The following is a 13895-nucleotide window of genomic DNA, read 5'->3' on the forward strand; positions in this document are numbered from 1 at the left end:
CAGAGCCCCAAACAAGCAGGACAAATGGGGGTGTGGATGAGGTGGTGTGAGACCCCACAGCCATGGAGAGTGCGGGGAACGGCGTGTCGGATTTGGGCAGCGTGGTCCTGTGCCCCCAGTAGACCTGGAGATTCATTCCTAAGGACTCCGTAGCACTCTGGTGCCTACTCAAAACCCCCCGGGAACTTCTCAGGTTGCTCTAGTGTCCACTGCCTTCCGGGAAGGTTTCCTGCCTTCCAGGTTGGTGCGCTCCCGCTGGCTCCCCTCTCTTAGCCGCCGGAGTCGACACACAGAAGCACAACCTCTTGGGAAACAGTGGTTCTCGAGTTAAGCTAGGAATGGCGGCTCCGAGCCAGAGAACCTCAGTATGGAAAGGTCCTTCAAGGTTCTCTCTACACTGGGCCATTCTGCAGACTGCAAACCCAAGGTCCAGGAGGAGGAGGCCTTTCCAGGGTCACATGGCAGGTGGGTGGCAGAGGGAATCCTGGCCACCTGATTCTCATCCCAAGTCATAAATCTGCTGCTTGCTCCTCCCCTGCCATCCAGCAGCTAGCTCTTGGGCCCTGCTACTCCCTGTGGGATTTCCTGCCTCCCTGGGGGAGTGTCGCGATAGGCTCTGCCTCTGTCTTCAGTGGAAGGGAGGAAGCTTCTGGAAGCCCTGGTGAACTGCCTCAGAGCCCCTCCCCGGGGACACCACGCCAAACCAGGTCTATACCTGTTGATGTGCATAACCAGATGGAGAACAGGGAGCTCCCAGGAGGAGCAGGGAGCACTCAGGAGGGGGTCCGAGGAGAAGGGAAGAGGCACGGGCAACAGACCCTGACCCCGCAGTCAGCCCCTACCCCCCAGGCACTGTGCTGGCCAGTGGTGGCAGCTCCTGGGTTCTCAGCACCCGAGGAGGAGGCAGGGCACGTTAGCCCAGTTTCCAGATGAAAACCAGAGTCCTGGAGAAGAGGCTCATGGAGCTGCTCACTGGTCAGGCCAAGATTAGAACCCAGGTCTTCCTGACCTGGGTCACAAGCTCCTCCACAATGTGACCACACTGCCACATGGGAACTGCCACCACACTGTTCTCAAGAGCCTTCCAGGAGGAGCTGGAATGTCACTCCCGAGGGACCAAATCAGCAAGGCCCATGGAAAGTCATGCGCTTAAACTTCCCAAAGCCATTTGCACGAGTGTAGAACGGAGTCCTGGTCACCGGACAACAGCCCCTCCTAATACTGTCACCATCCATGATGCTGCTCTGTTGCCTTGAATCTCCAGAGCACTTTGCCGTCTAAGAAGCTCCCTTTACTTGCAGACCTTAGGGCTTTGTTTGCCCATAAGCAAGTATAAGTCTGAAAAGGGGTTTCAGAGTGGTCAAGGGGGCGCAGATGAGCGGTGCTCTGGGGTGGCTGATGGGCTATTCGTATTAACCCAGTGTGACAGCAACAGATGATGTCCCTGTGGGGTTGTGATTATTGTAATTCCTATTTTACAGATCAGACAATCAAGAGATGAAAAAAATTGACCTAGGACACGCAGCTAGTCAGCAGTAGAATTCACACTCAGGACAGAGAGGTCTCAAGAGAAATGTCATGAGTTTATCATACTTTTTTTTTTTTTTTTAAAAAGAGAGAGAGAGAGGGAGAGAGAGAGAATTTTAATATTTATTTTTTAGTTCTCGGCAGACACAACATCTTTGTTGGTATGTGGTGCTGAGGATCGAACCCGGGCCGCACGCATGCCAGGCGAGCGCACTACCGCTTGAGCCACATCCCCAGCCCCGAGTTTATCATACTTAAGGGAGATGTTGACATAGAAGAATGTCGGACCCCTGAGGGACACTGTCATCCCATGAATTGTTTGAGGAGCTGGGACTATTTATGCCAGAGAAGAAAATTATCAAAAAACATACAATTGCTGTTTTCTAGGAGACAGAAAACCTTAGCAAACTTGGGTTCAACAGGACATTTACCACCCTACAACCAACTGCTACCGCCACCTACTGGTGGGAAGTAGAATTGCCGGGCTGATATCCGCCGACCTAATTTACATCCATGCAAGTTCAACCTTCCCCACAGAGAAGTGCTCTCAAGAGTGACAGGTTGTCGTGTAGGAGAGATGGGAAAAAAGAATTGGGATCAATGGGTGAAAATCATAAGGCATCAAAGTGTTTAGTGTTTACACTGGTTACCAGTGTCCTAATCACTGACTTATGTGAAAGCTGGCACAGAAATTTTATCAGTTCTGCTGGATTAATCCCTGCTTTTTGCTTTGTAAAAATGATAAACTTCAGAAAAATAAAAATGTCACTGTTGAATTTTTTAAAATCACGAGGTGCCAACATGAAGGTCAGTTTTCTGATGAAGCATCCAACAGCTCAAGGGGCCACTTGGGGAGCAGTGAGGATCTGGTGTAGGGGGAAGATCAAGGCAGGGACCTCGCATCTCTCAGGTGACTGGCAGAAGTCCACCCCAATGTTCTGGCAGGTCGAGGGCCTTCATGGGTCACCTGCTCTGGCATTGCAGTTGGTACTTTGTGGGGGTGTCTGCTGGGGTTGGCCATGTCCTTGTTGTCATATCCAGGCAGGAACTTGCAAGGCCAGCCAAAGTGACAGGGGTGCCCTAGCAAGGTACTTTGGAGAGGGGGGTCTGGCAGCATTTATTTCCCAGATGGCTCTCGTACTCGAGGAATGAGTCAACAAGTAAACATTCATGACCCTCCACCGCTTCCCAAACTGACCTCCCACACAAGGCCCTTTGTCAACAACCCCGGGAACAAGAGTTCCTTGCAGATTCTGTAAATGTGCTTAAGGCTCAGCTGAAGGCAGAGTCCAGAGTGTGGCCAAGTGCCGGGTCCAGTCAGGTCATAGTCAAGGTCAGGGGCCTAGGACAAGGGCCATGACTCTCGGCTGAACTCTAACCTGAGTGGGTTTTCTTGCCAAGGCCTCACATGGATTCGGGGCATCTCTACCTCATGCATTCCCCGGAGGCAGCCCAGTGAGGGTCGATGGAGAAGCCGCTGCGAAATCAGACGCCACCTGAGTCCTACCAGGGCTTTCATATTAGCCTTGTGGACTTAGGTGGGTATCTTCTGTGCACTGAGCCTCAGTGCCCCGTCTGTAGCAGGAACACCATGATTACACCCTCCTTATTGGATAGGTTTGAGCATTAAATGAGAGTTTGCATGAAAAGTGTAGCACCTGTCGCATAATAAATACATGATCATCATTAACTTAGCCTCTGTCAGTGAAAACGGCCTCCCCCTCCCTGTTTTCCGTGACCGTGGACCCTGATCTCAGCCACACTTGATTCTGAAATTCCCCTGCTGGACTTCACTCGGTTGGCAACGGTCGCTGAGGCCGCACACATGAAAACACCCACGTCCTTGGCCATGGACGTTCCACCACCCCCCTCCCACCTTCTCTGATGTGGCAGGAACAGAGATGTAATTGAGAGCCCTCGGTCCCGAGATGAGGCCAGATCTGCTCGGGGATTGCTCACTGTTCTCCCAGAAAGAGGAGGAACTGGGCCCATTCAAGAGAGAGTCTGCACCTGGAAGTCGGTGCCCAGGAGGTCACCCCTGAAGGACCTGCAGAGGAGTCTGTGTCCTGTGGCCTAGGAGGCTGCATTGCGGGTCAGTGTGTGTGTGTGTGTGTGTGTGCGTGTGTGTGTGTGCTCAGTGACTGCTCATGGACCCCGCTGTGTGCATATCAGGGGCAGGGTGGTGGGGGGACCCAGGCTTTGCAAGGCCAGGTTCATACCCCAGCTCTGCAGCTTCCAAACTATATAAGCATGGAGAGTTAGCTTTATAGCCCCAGGTCTTGGGATTTGTTTTCCGCAGGCACAGTTTGGGTTATCCAGTGACTGTGCCACGTCTCTCTCCCAGACTGACCCTTGATCAGGGGCCACCTGTCTGCATTTCTGTTTTTGGAAGGAATTGTAAGAAAGCATCACTGGCGAGTCTTCTCGGCTCCATGCTGTGGAGGGTAGAAGCAGAAGGTTTAGCACATGTGCGCTAACACCCTTTGCCTGCTGGGGTGGACGGCTGAAAGTGAGAGGGGGTCTCTCCCTGAGATGGGCCCCAGATCCCCATCTTAATTAGCTCAGCAAATATTTACTAATGTCCACTGCGATGCTCGGAGCTGCAAGACGAGGGACGGCGACACAGGCTTGGAGGTGGTTCTGGCAGAGCAGCGCGGCTGTGGGAGGAGAGGACAGGGCTGCTCAGCTCTGGGGGTGGGCGTCCTCCCAGGGCGGCTGGCCCCGGGGCATGGCCGGCTGGGCCTGTTTAAGGCACTGGGAGACCAGGAGGCCAGGTGGGAAGACAGGTCGGTGGGTGTGGGGCCCAGGCAGAGCCCCTCGGGGTTTCCTGGTGGGCATCTGAGGATTAGGTCCTCGAGGAGAGGGACAGACAGACAGACCTGGGCTTGCAGGTGAAGGCAGAACCCTTCCTGTGGATCTGGGGGAGGCCTGGCAACAGGGCCATTGTGAAGCTGCCAGGCCCCCAGAGCAGGCCACAGTCACCAGAGTCCCCAGGCTGGGAGCAAGTGGCCTGACCCAGTGGATGGGGCAGTAGAAGGCTGAGCCCTGTTCCCATCAGAGCTGGGAGGGTGGGGCGTGGCGCCCAGTGGCCGGGATTCTCAGGGAGGCCCACTGTGGGGCATGGCGGGGAGCTGGAGGTGCCCAGCCCCGGACAGTAGCACAGCCATGCCAGGGAGATTGTCACAGTGGCTGATGGCATGTCCACTGTCACAGCCTTTCAGCAGAGCCTGGTGTCAGTAGGCAATGAAAATAGGGAGATAGGATGGGAAGCCAGGAAGTGCTTTCTGTGCCAGGTGCAGGTGCATGCACAGGGGGGACGGCCTTTCCTTTTTTTTTTTTTTTAATATTTATTTTTTAGTTGTAGTTGGACACAATGCCTTTATTTTATTTATTTATTTTTATGTGGTGCTGAGGATCGAACCCAGGGCCTCCCACGTGCTAGGCGAGCGCTCTATTGCTGAGCCACAACCCCAGCTCCCCACCAGGTCTTTTCTTGAGGCCCAGAGTGATCCCAGCAAACGCAGCAGATGCTCTCTTCCCCACCCAGCCCAGGAAGTGAACCTCCCAAGACTAGTGTCTCCCAGCTCCTGGCATAGCGGCAGGGGGAGGTGCTCAGAGGGTGGCTTCTGTGCTTGACCTTCATCTAATAAGTGTGCAGAGCCCCGCTGTGCAGAATGGTGAAGGATAGATACGTAGGCGGAAAACATTGTACATTTTTTATGGGAATATCCCTAGAGGTCAAGGTCACAGTGTCTTGGGGAAAGGAGAAAATGAGATTGAGATAGAAAAGGTACTTTAACTTCATCTCAATGTTGTTGAAATCTGAAAAGAACAGAAGAAAATGGGACTATAAATATTGGTTAAATCTGAACCGTAAGTACGTGGGATCCTATTATATTAATCTTTGTAATTTAGAAAGTAATTCTGCTCAGCGTGGAGGCACATATCTGGACTCCCAGGCAGGAGGAGCTCCAGGTGGACACCAGCCTGTCTCAAAATAATTTTTTTTTTAAAAAGAGATGGGGGAGCTGGGGTTGTGGCTCAGTGGTAGAGCATTTGCCTGGCACATGTGAGCACTGGGTTCAAGCCTCAGCACCACATAAAAATAAACACATAAAATAAAGGTATTGTGTCCATCTACAACTAAAAATATTTTAAAAATAAAACAAAAAACTGATTTGTAGCCGGGTGCAGCTGCACACGTCTGTAATCCCAGTGGCTCAGGAGGCTGAGACAGGAGGATTGCAAGTTCAAAGCCAGCCTCAGCAAAAGCAAGGTGCTAAGCAACTCAGGAGACCCTGTCTCTAAATAAAGTACAAAATAAGACTGGGGATGTGGCTCAGTGGTTGAGTTCAATCCCCAGTACCAAAACAAACAAACAAACAAACACCAAACTGATGTGTACCTGGGCACAGTGATATATGCCTGCAGTTTCAGCCACTCAGGAGGCTGAGGCAGGAAGGGGTTCAGCCCAGGAGTTCAAGGTCAGCTTGGGAAACGTAGCAGGACCCTGTCTCAAAAAAAAAAAAGAACCCTGGTTTATTTCTTCCCCTTTTTTTAAATTCCTATAGTTCAGAGCAATTATTTGTGATTATCATTGTGGGCTCTGTATTTCATGGTCAAGAATCTCACCTGCTTCTTCTGGTGGTGTGACATCGAATTAACTGCACACTCTGGATTCACCCCTCCAGTCGGCATGACAGGATTATGAGTTTTTGTTGGTATTTTTGAGACCGGACCTCTCTGTGTTGTCCAGGCTGATCTCAAGCTCCTGGACTCAAGTGACCCTGCGTCCTCAGCCCCCTGAGTGGTAAGGTTACATGCACAAACACCACCACGCCTGGTTTAGAATTGTGAATTTTGATTCATTGTGGTGTCGGGGCGGGGGGGGGGGTGCGCAATATACATTGTACACTCCAAGAGTATGTTTAAGTCTGAGTTCTGTCTCTTCCTCGCTGTGTGACTTTGGCAAAATCGTTCTACCACTCTGAGCCTCCCCTTGCTCCAGAGCCAAACGTGGAGGACAGCCGCTTCCCAGTGATGGAGGGGGTAAGCGAGTGTTCGGAGGTGCTGCAGACAGAGACACTCTTGCAGGGCAGATGGTCAAAATGTAATCTCTCTCTTCCCGTTAAGGGTTTTCTCACCTTTGTTCTTTCTTCTCTGGTCCTCAAATTATGCCCAGCCGTCAAGGCCTGTTCAAGTACATCTTGTCCAGTAAATGCTTTCCACTGCCAATGGTTTATATGACTGACAACTTAACCGGAGCTAAAGTTTTCATCTATCTCTTTCTTCCTCTCTTCTTTTATTCTGCTTTAGGTATTAAAACTTCTGTCAGGCCTGGTGGTACACGCCTGTCATCCAGAGACTTGAGAGGCTGAGGCAGGAGGATCTCAAGTTCAAAACCAGCCTCAGCAATAGAGCAAGTTCGTTGCCCGAAGCAACCCAACACAATACTATCACAAAAATAAAAAGTTAAAAAAAGCGGGGCGGGGTGGGGGGGACTTTAAGGATGTGGCTCAATGGTTAAGCACCCGTGGGTTCAAAACCTGGTACAAAAAAAAAAAAAAAAAAAAAAAAAACCCTAAATGCAAAAGCACCATTTCAGTCCTTATTGCGGGGTGAAGGAAAGCTGATGGAATGGAGGTCGACACCCCAGGTTCAATACCACTGGGTAAACTTGGGCTCCATATAACTATGAGGGCTTCAGTTTCATCAGTTAAATAGCAACAATAACTTACCTCACAGGGTTTCTAGAAGATCCGTTTAGATATTTTGAAGCACAGAAGGAGTTGAATGAACATCATTGAATGAATCGAAACTTTTTGGAAGAATGAAACTCTTTGGGAATCCTATGCATCATTTTCAACACCCCCAGGGGGTAGCTAGTAACGGGCCCCGTGTTCATTGGCTGTCAAAAAAGAATCTGCAAGCTGGAATATTCTACCGTCGTCCAGATAAAGACGATATGTGGCTGATTCTGGTTTTAAGCAAAGTTTCTTCTTTATTGTCACCAGGATCGAGATGACCACAGCCACCACTCTGGGCGATGCCACCTTCTTCTTGAACATGACCACCAGGGGAGAAGACTTCCTGTACAAGAGTAAGGCCACCTTGGCACGAGGGCTGGGGAGGGCTGGCTGGGCCCGTGCCAGGCCAGCTCCTGGTGCAGAGGTCCAGAGCATGGGCTCTGGAGATGGAGTGCCGGGTCTCAGTCCCTGTCCTACCCCTGGCCGGCTGTGTGACCTGGGCACATAACCTCTGTTTGGGGCCTTAGTTTCATCAGTAAGATGGGGATATTAGTGAAGCTGCCACACACGGGTGTGGTAAGGACTCAAACAGATAATCCACATAAACGTTTAGAACAGCCTGTGGTGCAATAGCACACACCTGTAATCCCCGCAGCTTGGGAAGCTGAGACAGGAGGATCGCAAGTTCAAAGCCAGCCTCAGCAAAACTGAGGTGCTAAGCAACTCAGTGAGACCCTGTCTCTAAATAAAATACAAAATAGGGCTGGGGATGTGGCTCAGTGATCGAGTGAACCTGAGTGCAATCCCTGGTGCCCCCACCCCAAAATCCCTTCAACTCACAAAGGAGTAAATTAATGGAGGAGGACATACTTGGGGAGATACTTGCCAGGAACAAGGGGTCCCCAGAATGAAAAATTTGAAGACAGCTCGTTCAGAAAACCAACTGATTATATAAGGAGAAGCAGGGGACCCTCTCAGCCACCTCAGTTGGCTGTGTGTATAACTGTTCCCACCTCCACCCAAGGGACAGCCTTCCCCACACGAAAGTACGGTCTTCCCCAGGGACGGCTTCAGGCTGTGGCACCTGCAGGTGGCTGGGTTAATGACAGGCTGCGGCTCCTCCTTGGAGACCCAGAAGGAGTCGCTCTCAGGGGGGGGTCCCCAGGTTATCCTGCTGCAAGATGGGTGGGCAGGCCTGCTGAGCCCTCCCTGCAGTCCCCAGGGGAAGTAGAGAGAGTGACACTAGGTCACACGGGCACGCTCCTGTTTTTTCTTAACTAAAAGGACGTGGTCCTTCAAGCCCTGTTGGGGCTGCGGGGATTGGGGCATGGCCACTCTCGATATGACTCTGCCCTGGGGTCACCAAGGAGTGATCCAGAACATCACTGTCTCTTCTCCAAACTCTGCCATAAGCCAAGTCTATTCTTTGTGTGTGTGTGTGTGTTAATATATATATTTTAGTTGCAGGTGGACACAATACCTCTATTGTTTATTTTTATGTGGTGCTGAGGATCGAACCCAGAGCCTCACACATGCTAGGCACACACTCTGCCACTCTAAGCCACAACCCAGCCCAAGTCTATTCTTAGAAGCCCCAGCATAGCTTCAAACTTTTCCTGTGATACAGACAGCAAAACACCCTCTTCTTGTTTCAATAATACAAAAGTAATGTGATTTTTTTGTAGAGAATTTTGAAATTATAAATACAAGCTAAAATGGAGGAGGAAAAAGACCTCATTGACCTAAGAACCATGGGTCATCTCCCCGTGTCTACATTACCAATGAGACCATGTATGTGCATACTAAATCCCCATTCATGTTTTTAAAATAACTTGGTAATCCTATATCTGAAAAATCTATCCTAAGGAAATATTCCTAAATGTGGAAAAAAATAGTCTCCTGGTAAAAATGCAGCCATTTTCCATATTCTGTTTTCTAATATCATCATCATCTTTCCATGTAATTACATATTTTTCTTCATGGCTTTTGATGGCTACAAGGAGCCCCATTGTCCGGGAGCACCATAATCTTCACCAATTCCTGATATTCTCCAATGTTGAGAACACTTATGTTGTTTTCATTTTTCACTATTAAAAACAAGGCTATGACGAATGTCCTTAGTAGCTTTAGTACCTCAGACTCTCGTTTCAATATCAGCTCCTCTTGGTCCCTAATTTTGGGTTCAAAGTCAACATCCATGTCAGAACTGATATTGAAAATATCAGGAACCATGAAAATATCCATACTTTAAGTCATTCTATGTGATTCTGGGGAGCTCATTTTAAGGGAATAATCCTAAATACCAAAAAGCTGTATGAGGGTTTATTACCACATTACTCATATTCTAGATGGTTTAACAAGGTGTAATCACTTATCCCATGAAATATCATATGGTAAATGTTGGTTATGAAGACTATGGGAACACAGGAACACTTGTGATGGCATAAAATGTAGAAGTTAAAATAATATATATACACCCCCACTTATTTTATACACATTATGTCACAACTATTATATTTTGTGCATAGAAACATAATGTTGAATAAAAGAAACCAGGTGAAAAAGGTATTCTTCCATTTAAATGGTACTCTTTCCATTGACAGGAAGTTCAAAGCCAGGTGGAACTCACCTGTGGTGGTAGAAGTGAGACTACGAGGGAGTTCCCTGGGCTGCCTGGAGGGGGCGCCAGGCCTCCCGGGATCCAGGTGCTGGTCTGTCTTGATAGGGTGGCTCTTTACACACCTGTGTGTGCTCTGAAAATTCCCCCAGCTTATGATTTGTGTACTTTTGTGAATGGACATCATGCTTTTCCAAAAGGTTTACTAAAGTCAAAACAAAGCAAAAATCATGTAAAATATTCATAGGAAGAAAGACCAGAAGGGGACTGAGGAGGGGCAGGGCAGCCACCCACCACAGGGCAACGAGGCCCTCTCCCTCCCTGTGGAGTCTCGTGTGGAGACTTTAATTAAGGTTTCCAACCTCTGCTGGATAATCTCTGCTGTGGGGAGCTGTCTTGTGCTTCGTAAGATGGTTTGCATTATTCCTGACCTCCACCCCCTAGGTACTAGTCACAATTCCTTGTCTGTCCCCTGCTCCCAAGCTGTGACAGCCAAAACCTCTGCCCGACATTGCCAACTGACCTTTGGGTGGTAGGGTTGCCGGATAAACTTTGGAATTCCCATTTAAATGAGACCTTCAGACAAATAATAAGCAAATATTTGGTATAAGTAAGTCTCCAATTTTGCCTGGCAAAGACATACACTAAAATATTATCTTTGTTTACTTTAAATTCAAATATAAGTCGGTGTCCTAGGCAAGGAGGCGAGACGGGGATGTCCGGGTCCCTCCCTGTTGATCCCAGGACAGGGCCACATGGAGAGTGGCCACGCACCTCCCCACCAACGGGGCTTGAAGGACCCGGTCCCCCGTCCCTGGCGCAGAGGACGCCTCCCCCTCCACTCGTCGGACTGAGCGCCAGTTGCCCCCTTGGCTCCCCTCCCCTCTGCAGGTTCTGGAGCCATCGTCGCCGCCATTGTGGTGGTTGTCATCGTCATCTTCACCGTGGTTCTGATCCTGCTGAAGATGTACAACAGGTACGGGGGCCCTGGGCTTTGTCCCCTTCAGTGTGGGAACAGGCGCTGGGCTCCAGTCACAGGCTCAAGGTGGCTCAGCCCTCATGGGCCCAGGGGGGATTCAAACCCATCCTTCTGGTTACATGTAGTAACAACTGTTAGCTTTTTGTTGCTGTGACCAAAACACCTGACAACTTGGAGCAGGAAAAGTTTATTTCAAGTTTATAAATTTCAGAAGTCCAGTGCGTGGTCAGCCAGGTCCATTCGTCATGGCCAAGGGGCGGGGCAGAGGGAAGCTGCTCACCTCCCGGCAGCTGAAGGACAGAGCAGGGGGAAGGGTCTGTAGGGAAGATGGACCCTTCCAGGGCACAGTCCAGTGACCTGCCTCTGCCAGCCTACAGCCACCACACTGTCTAGTCACACCAGGGTGAACCGATTAGCTTCAGCCCTCATGATCCAGCCGTGTCACCTCTGGGGATTCCTGCATCAACACAGGAACTCCGGGGGGACACCTCATATCTAAACCATAACGATAGCAACAATAACAGGAAGAGAAGAAATTGGGTCTATCCCAAACCAAGAAGTGGCATCAAGTCAAACCCCGATGTCGACCTCCCTTCCTCTCCTTTGTGGCTGGAGCTCTGGGTCCCTCTCCCAGGTTGTCATTGGTTGGACACCCCAACTCACCACCTGCTGCCCACACTGCTGCCTGGGCTGGGATTGGAGGCTTGGGTGCATCTTCGTGCTGTCAAAACCTGTGTCTCCACTCCATGATCTTTAAAATGGAAGGGTCTCAGAGTGGGATGGTTGAGTTGGGAACATATTGGAGAAGGCCCTTGTTCTTTATAGGAGCCTAAAGGACCCAAGTCATGTGATCAGTCTGCCTCTGGCTCATGATTTTTAAGAACTCTGAGCACATGCAAAGAGAGAGAGACAGAAAGACCGATAAGAGAGGAAACCAAATAGGATAGCTTTTTAACAACTGGTAAATTGGTGAAGTGTATTGGGGTACTAATTGGAATATGTGTGCAACTTCACTGAGGATGTAAACTTTTAAAAAACACTTATATCAACAAGATAAAATATTATGTAAATGTTAGAAGTCCTGATTGTTAGTTATTGACTTTTATGGCACAGGAAGCGAAGATAGGATATACCTTTTAAATACATTCCCAATGACATAAAAAGCTTTTAAGTTGGGCCCAACAAGGAATGACACTTGCCTGTTATCTCAGCAACTCAGGAGGCTGAGGCAGGAGGATTGCAAATTGGAGGCTAGCCTCAGCAACTTAGTGAGGCCCTAAGCAACTTAGTAAGACCCCATCTCAAAATTAAAAATTTAAAAAAGGGCTAGAGACTTAGCTCAGTGGTAAAGCACCCCAGGTTCAATTCTAATACAAAAAAAAAAAAAATTTAAAGCATTTACATATTTCTAGCAATAAACTTAGCAAGCCTATGAGGCTGCAGAGTTTAATTCACAGTACACCTCTGAACAAAAGACAGGTAACATCTTCATTTTGTCGTGAATTTAGCCACTTGTCTGACACCTTACTCATTCATTAACATAAGCCAATAAAACTAAATAACTAAGTTGAACAAAAAAATGGAAGGTTCAGACTAGCTGATGGCTGAGGTCCTTTCCAGGTGTGAAATTCTGTGGTCAGCAATTAAGCCGAGTGACTTGGCGATGATGTGCACTAACCTTTCCACCAGCACCCTAGTCACAGCCCATTCCCCGCCGCAGCCGCAGGAGGGAGAAGACCCTGCCACATGTGCCCCTGTCTTTACAGGAAGATGAGGATCAGGAGGGAGCTGGAGCCCAAGAGCCCCAAGCCGGCTGCCCCTTCTGCCCTGGACCCAAACAGCAACAGCAGCCAGCAGCCCACAGCGGTGACCTTCGGCCCGGCTGATGTCCACGTGGAGACCCGGTGACCCGGCCCTGCGCTGTCTCTGCCCCTGCCCAGGGAGCTCTCTGCAGAGTGGAGACCCAGCAGCGCACTTCTCCAGCGGCTTTGCCACGAGTCCCTCGGGTCGGGTGGACAGAGGCATCTTCCACGCATCCCTGCGGCTTCAGGGGGTCCTTAACCTCATTCTGGCCTGACCCAGCCCACCCGCACCCACGTCCCCGCTGCCACTCTCCCAAAAGCTGTGCAACGTTTTTGTGTCATCTGATGAGGTGGCGCTACACTGAGGACCCATGGATGGGGGTTTGGCCTTCTGCCCACAAACACATTAGCTAGACAGACAGACAGACAGGCAGACATGTAGTCCTGACTCTTCTGGTCAGGAGTCATGGGTCAAGGAGTGCTTCTGAGAGTGTCCCGGAGTCTTCTCAGATGAAGTGCCCTGGGCACAGCTTTGCAGAGCAAAACACTGAATCCCCTCATCATGCACAGGGGGACTAACCTGGACTAACTAACCAGAAAACCAACTTGTTAATTTATAACCTGTTCCAGGACTGGGTGACCGCTAGCTTGCTAGCTCATGACGATTGGTCAGCACATTTCCCCCCTTTAAAGTTAAAAAAGAAAACAGAATTCTTCTCAAAAGTTTCTGCTTTGTTATTAAAGCGTCAGCAGGAGGAGTAGGGTGACCTCGAGGAATAGCAGAGGTAAACGTTGTCCCATTGTCCCTGGGCTTGGGATGAGCCTGGTGGCTGGTCAGGGTTCTTCCTCGGGCTCCAGGGGGACTGGCCCGACACTGTCTCGTTTCTCTGGATTCTAAACAGCCCTGACAGTCCTGTTAACCCCTTCCCTCCAGCGACCCTTATTTGGAGACGGATTAGATTCCAACTCTGTTACTTCCGTCCTTCTTGGTCACCTTGCAGAAACCCGACATTTCCAAAGCACCACATTCACACACCATTTCTCTGTAGAGAGCTCATCTCTCACCCTGAGCTGGGAGAACAATCTGCATATTAGGGACAACATTTGGGGATTGAGAAGACAGCCTTCCAAGTCCTACTTCAGGGTGGGTGACCTTGGAAAAGTGACCACCTTTCTATGTTCCGTGGTGGGAATGGAAACAGCTGCCTCGTGGGGTTATCACA

General features: G+C 49.8%; 1 protein-coding gene across 1 annotated transcript; it reads left to right on the forward strand.

Moving 5' to 3' along the window:
• The first annotated feature begins 3414 nt into the window (after nt 1-3414).
• On the forward strand, nt 3415-13467 carry Ncmap (non-compact myelin associated protein). The gene is made up of 4 exons (XM_026403619.2): nt 3415-3619; nt 7542-7627; nt 10783-10867; nt 12637-13467. Exons 2-4 carry the CDS (start codon nt 7549-7551, stop codon nt 12776-12778), a joined length of 306 nt encoding a protein of 101 aa, XP_026259404.1. The 5' UTR covers nt 3415-3619; nt 7542-7548; the 3' UTR covers nt 12779-13467.
• Nucleotides 13468-13895: the final 428 nt, after the last annotated feature.

Source organism: Urocitellus parryii, chromosome 11 (genome assembly GCF_045843805.1).
Source record: "Urocitellus parryii isolate mUroPar1 chromosome 11, mUroPar1.hap1, whole genome shotgun sequence".
Classification (NCBI taxonomy): Eukaryota; Metazoa; Chordata; class Mammalia; order Rodentia; family Sciuridae; genus Urocitellus; species Urocitellus parryii.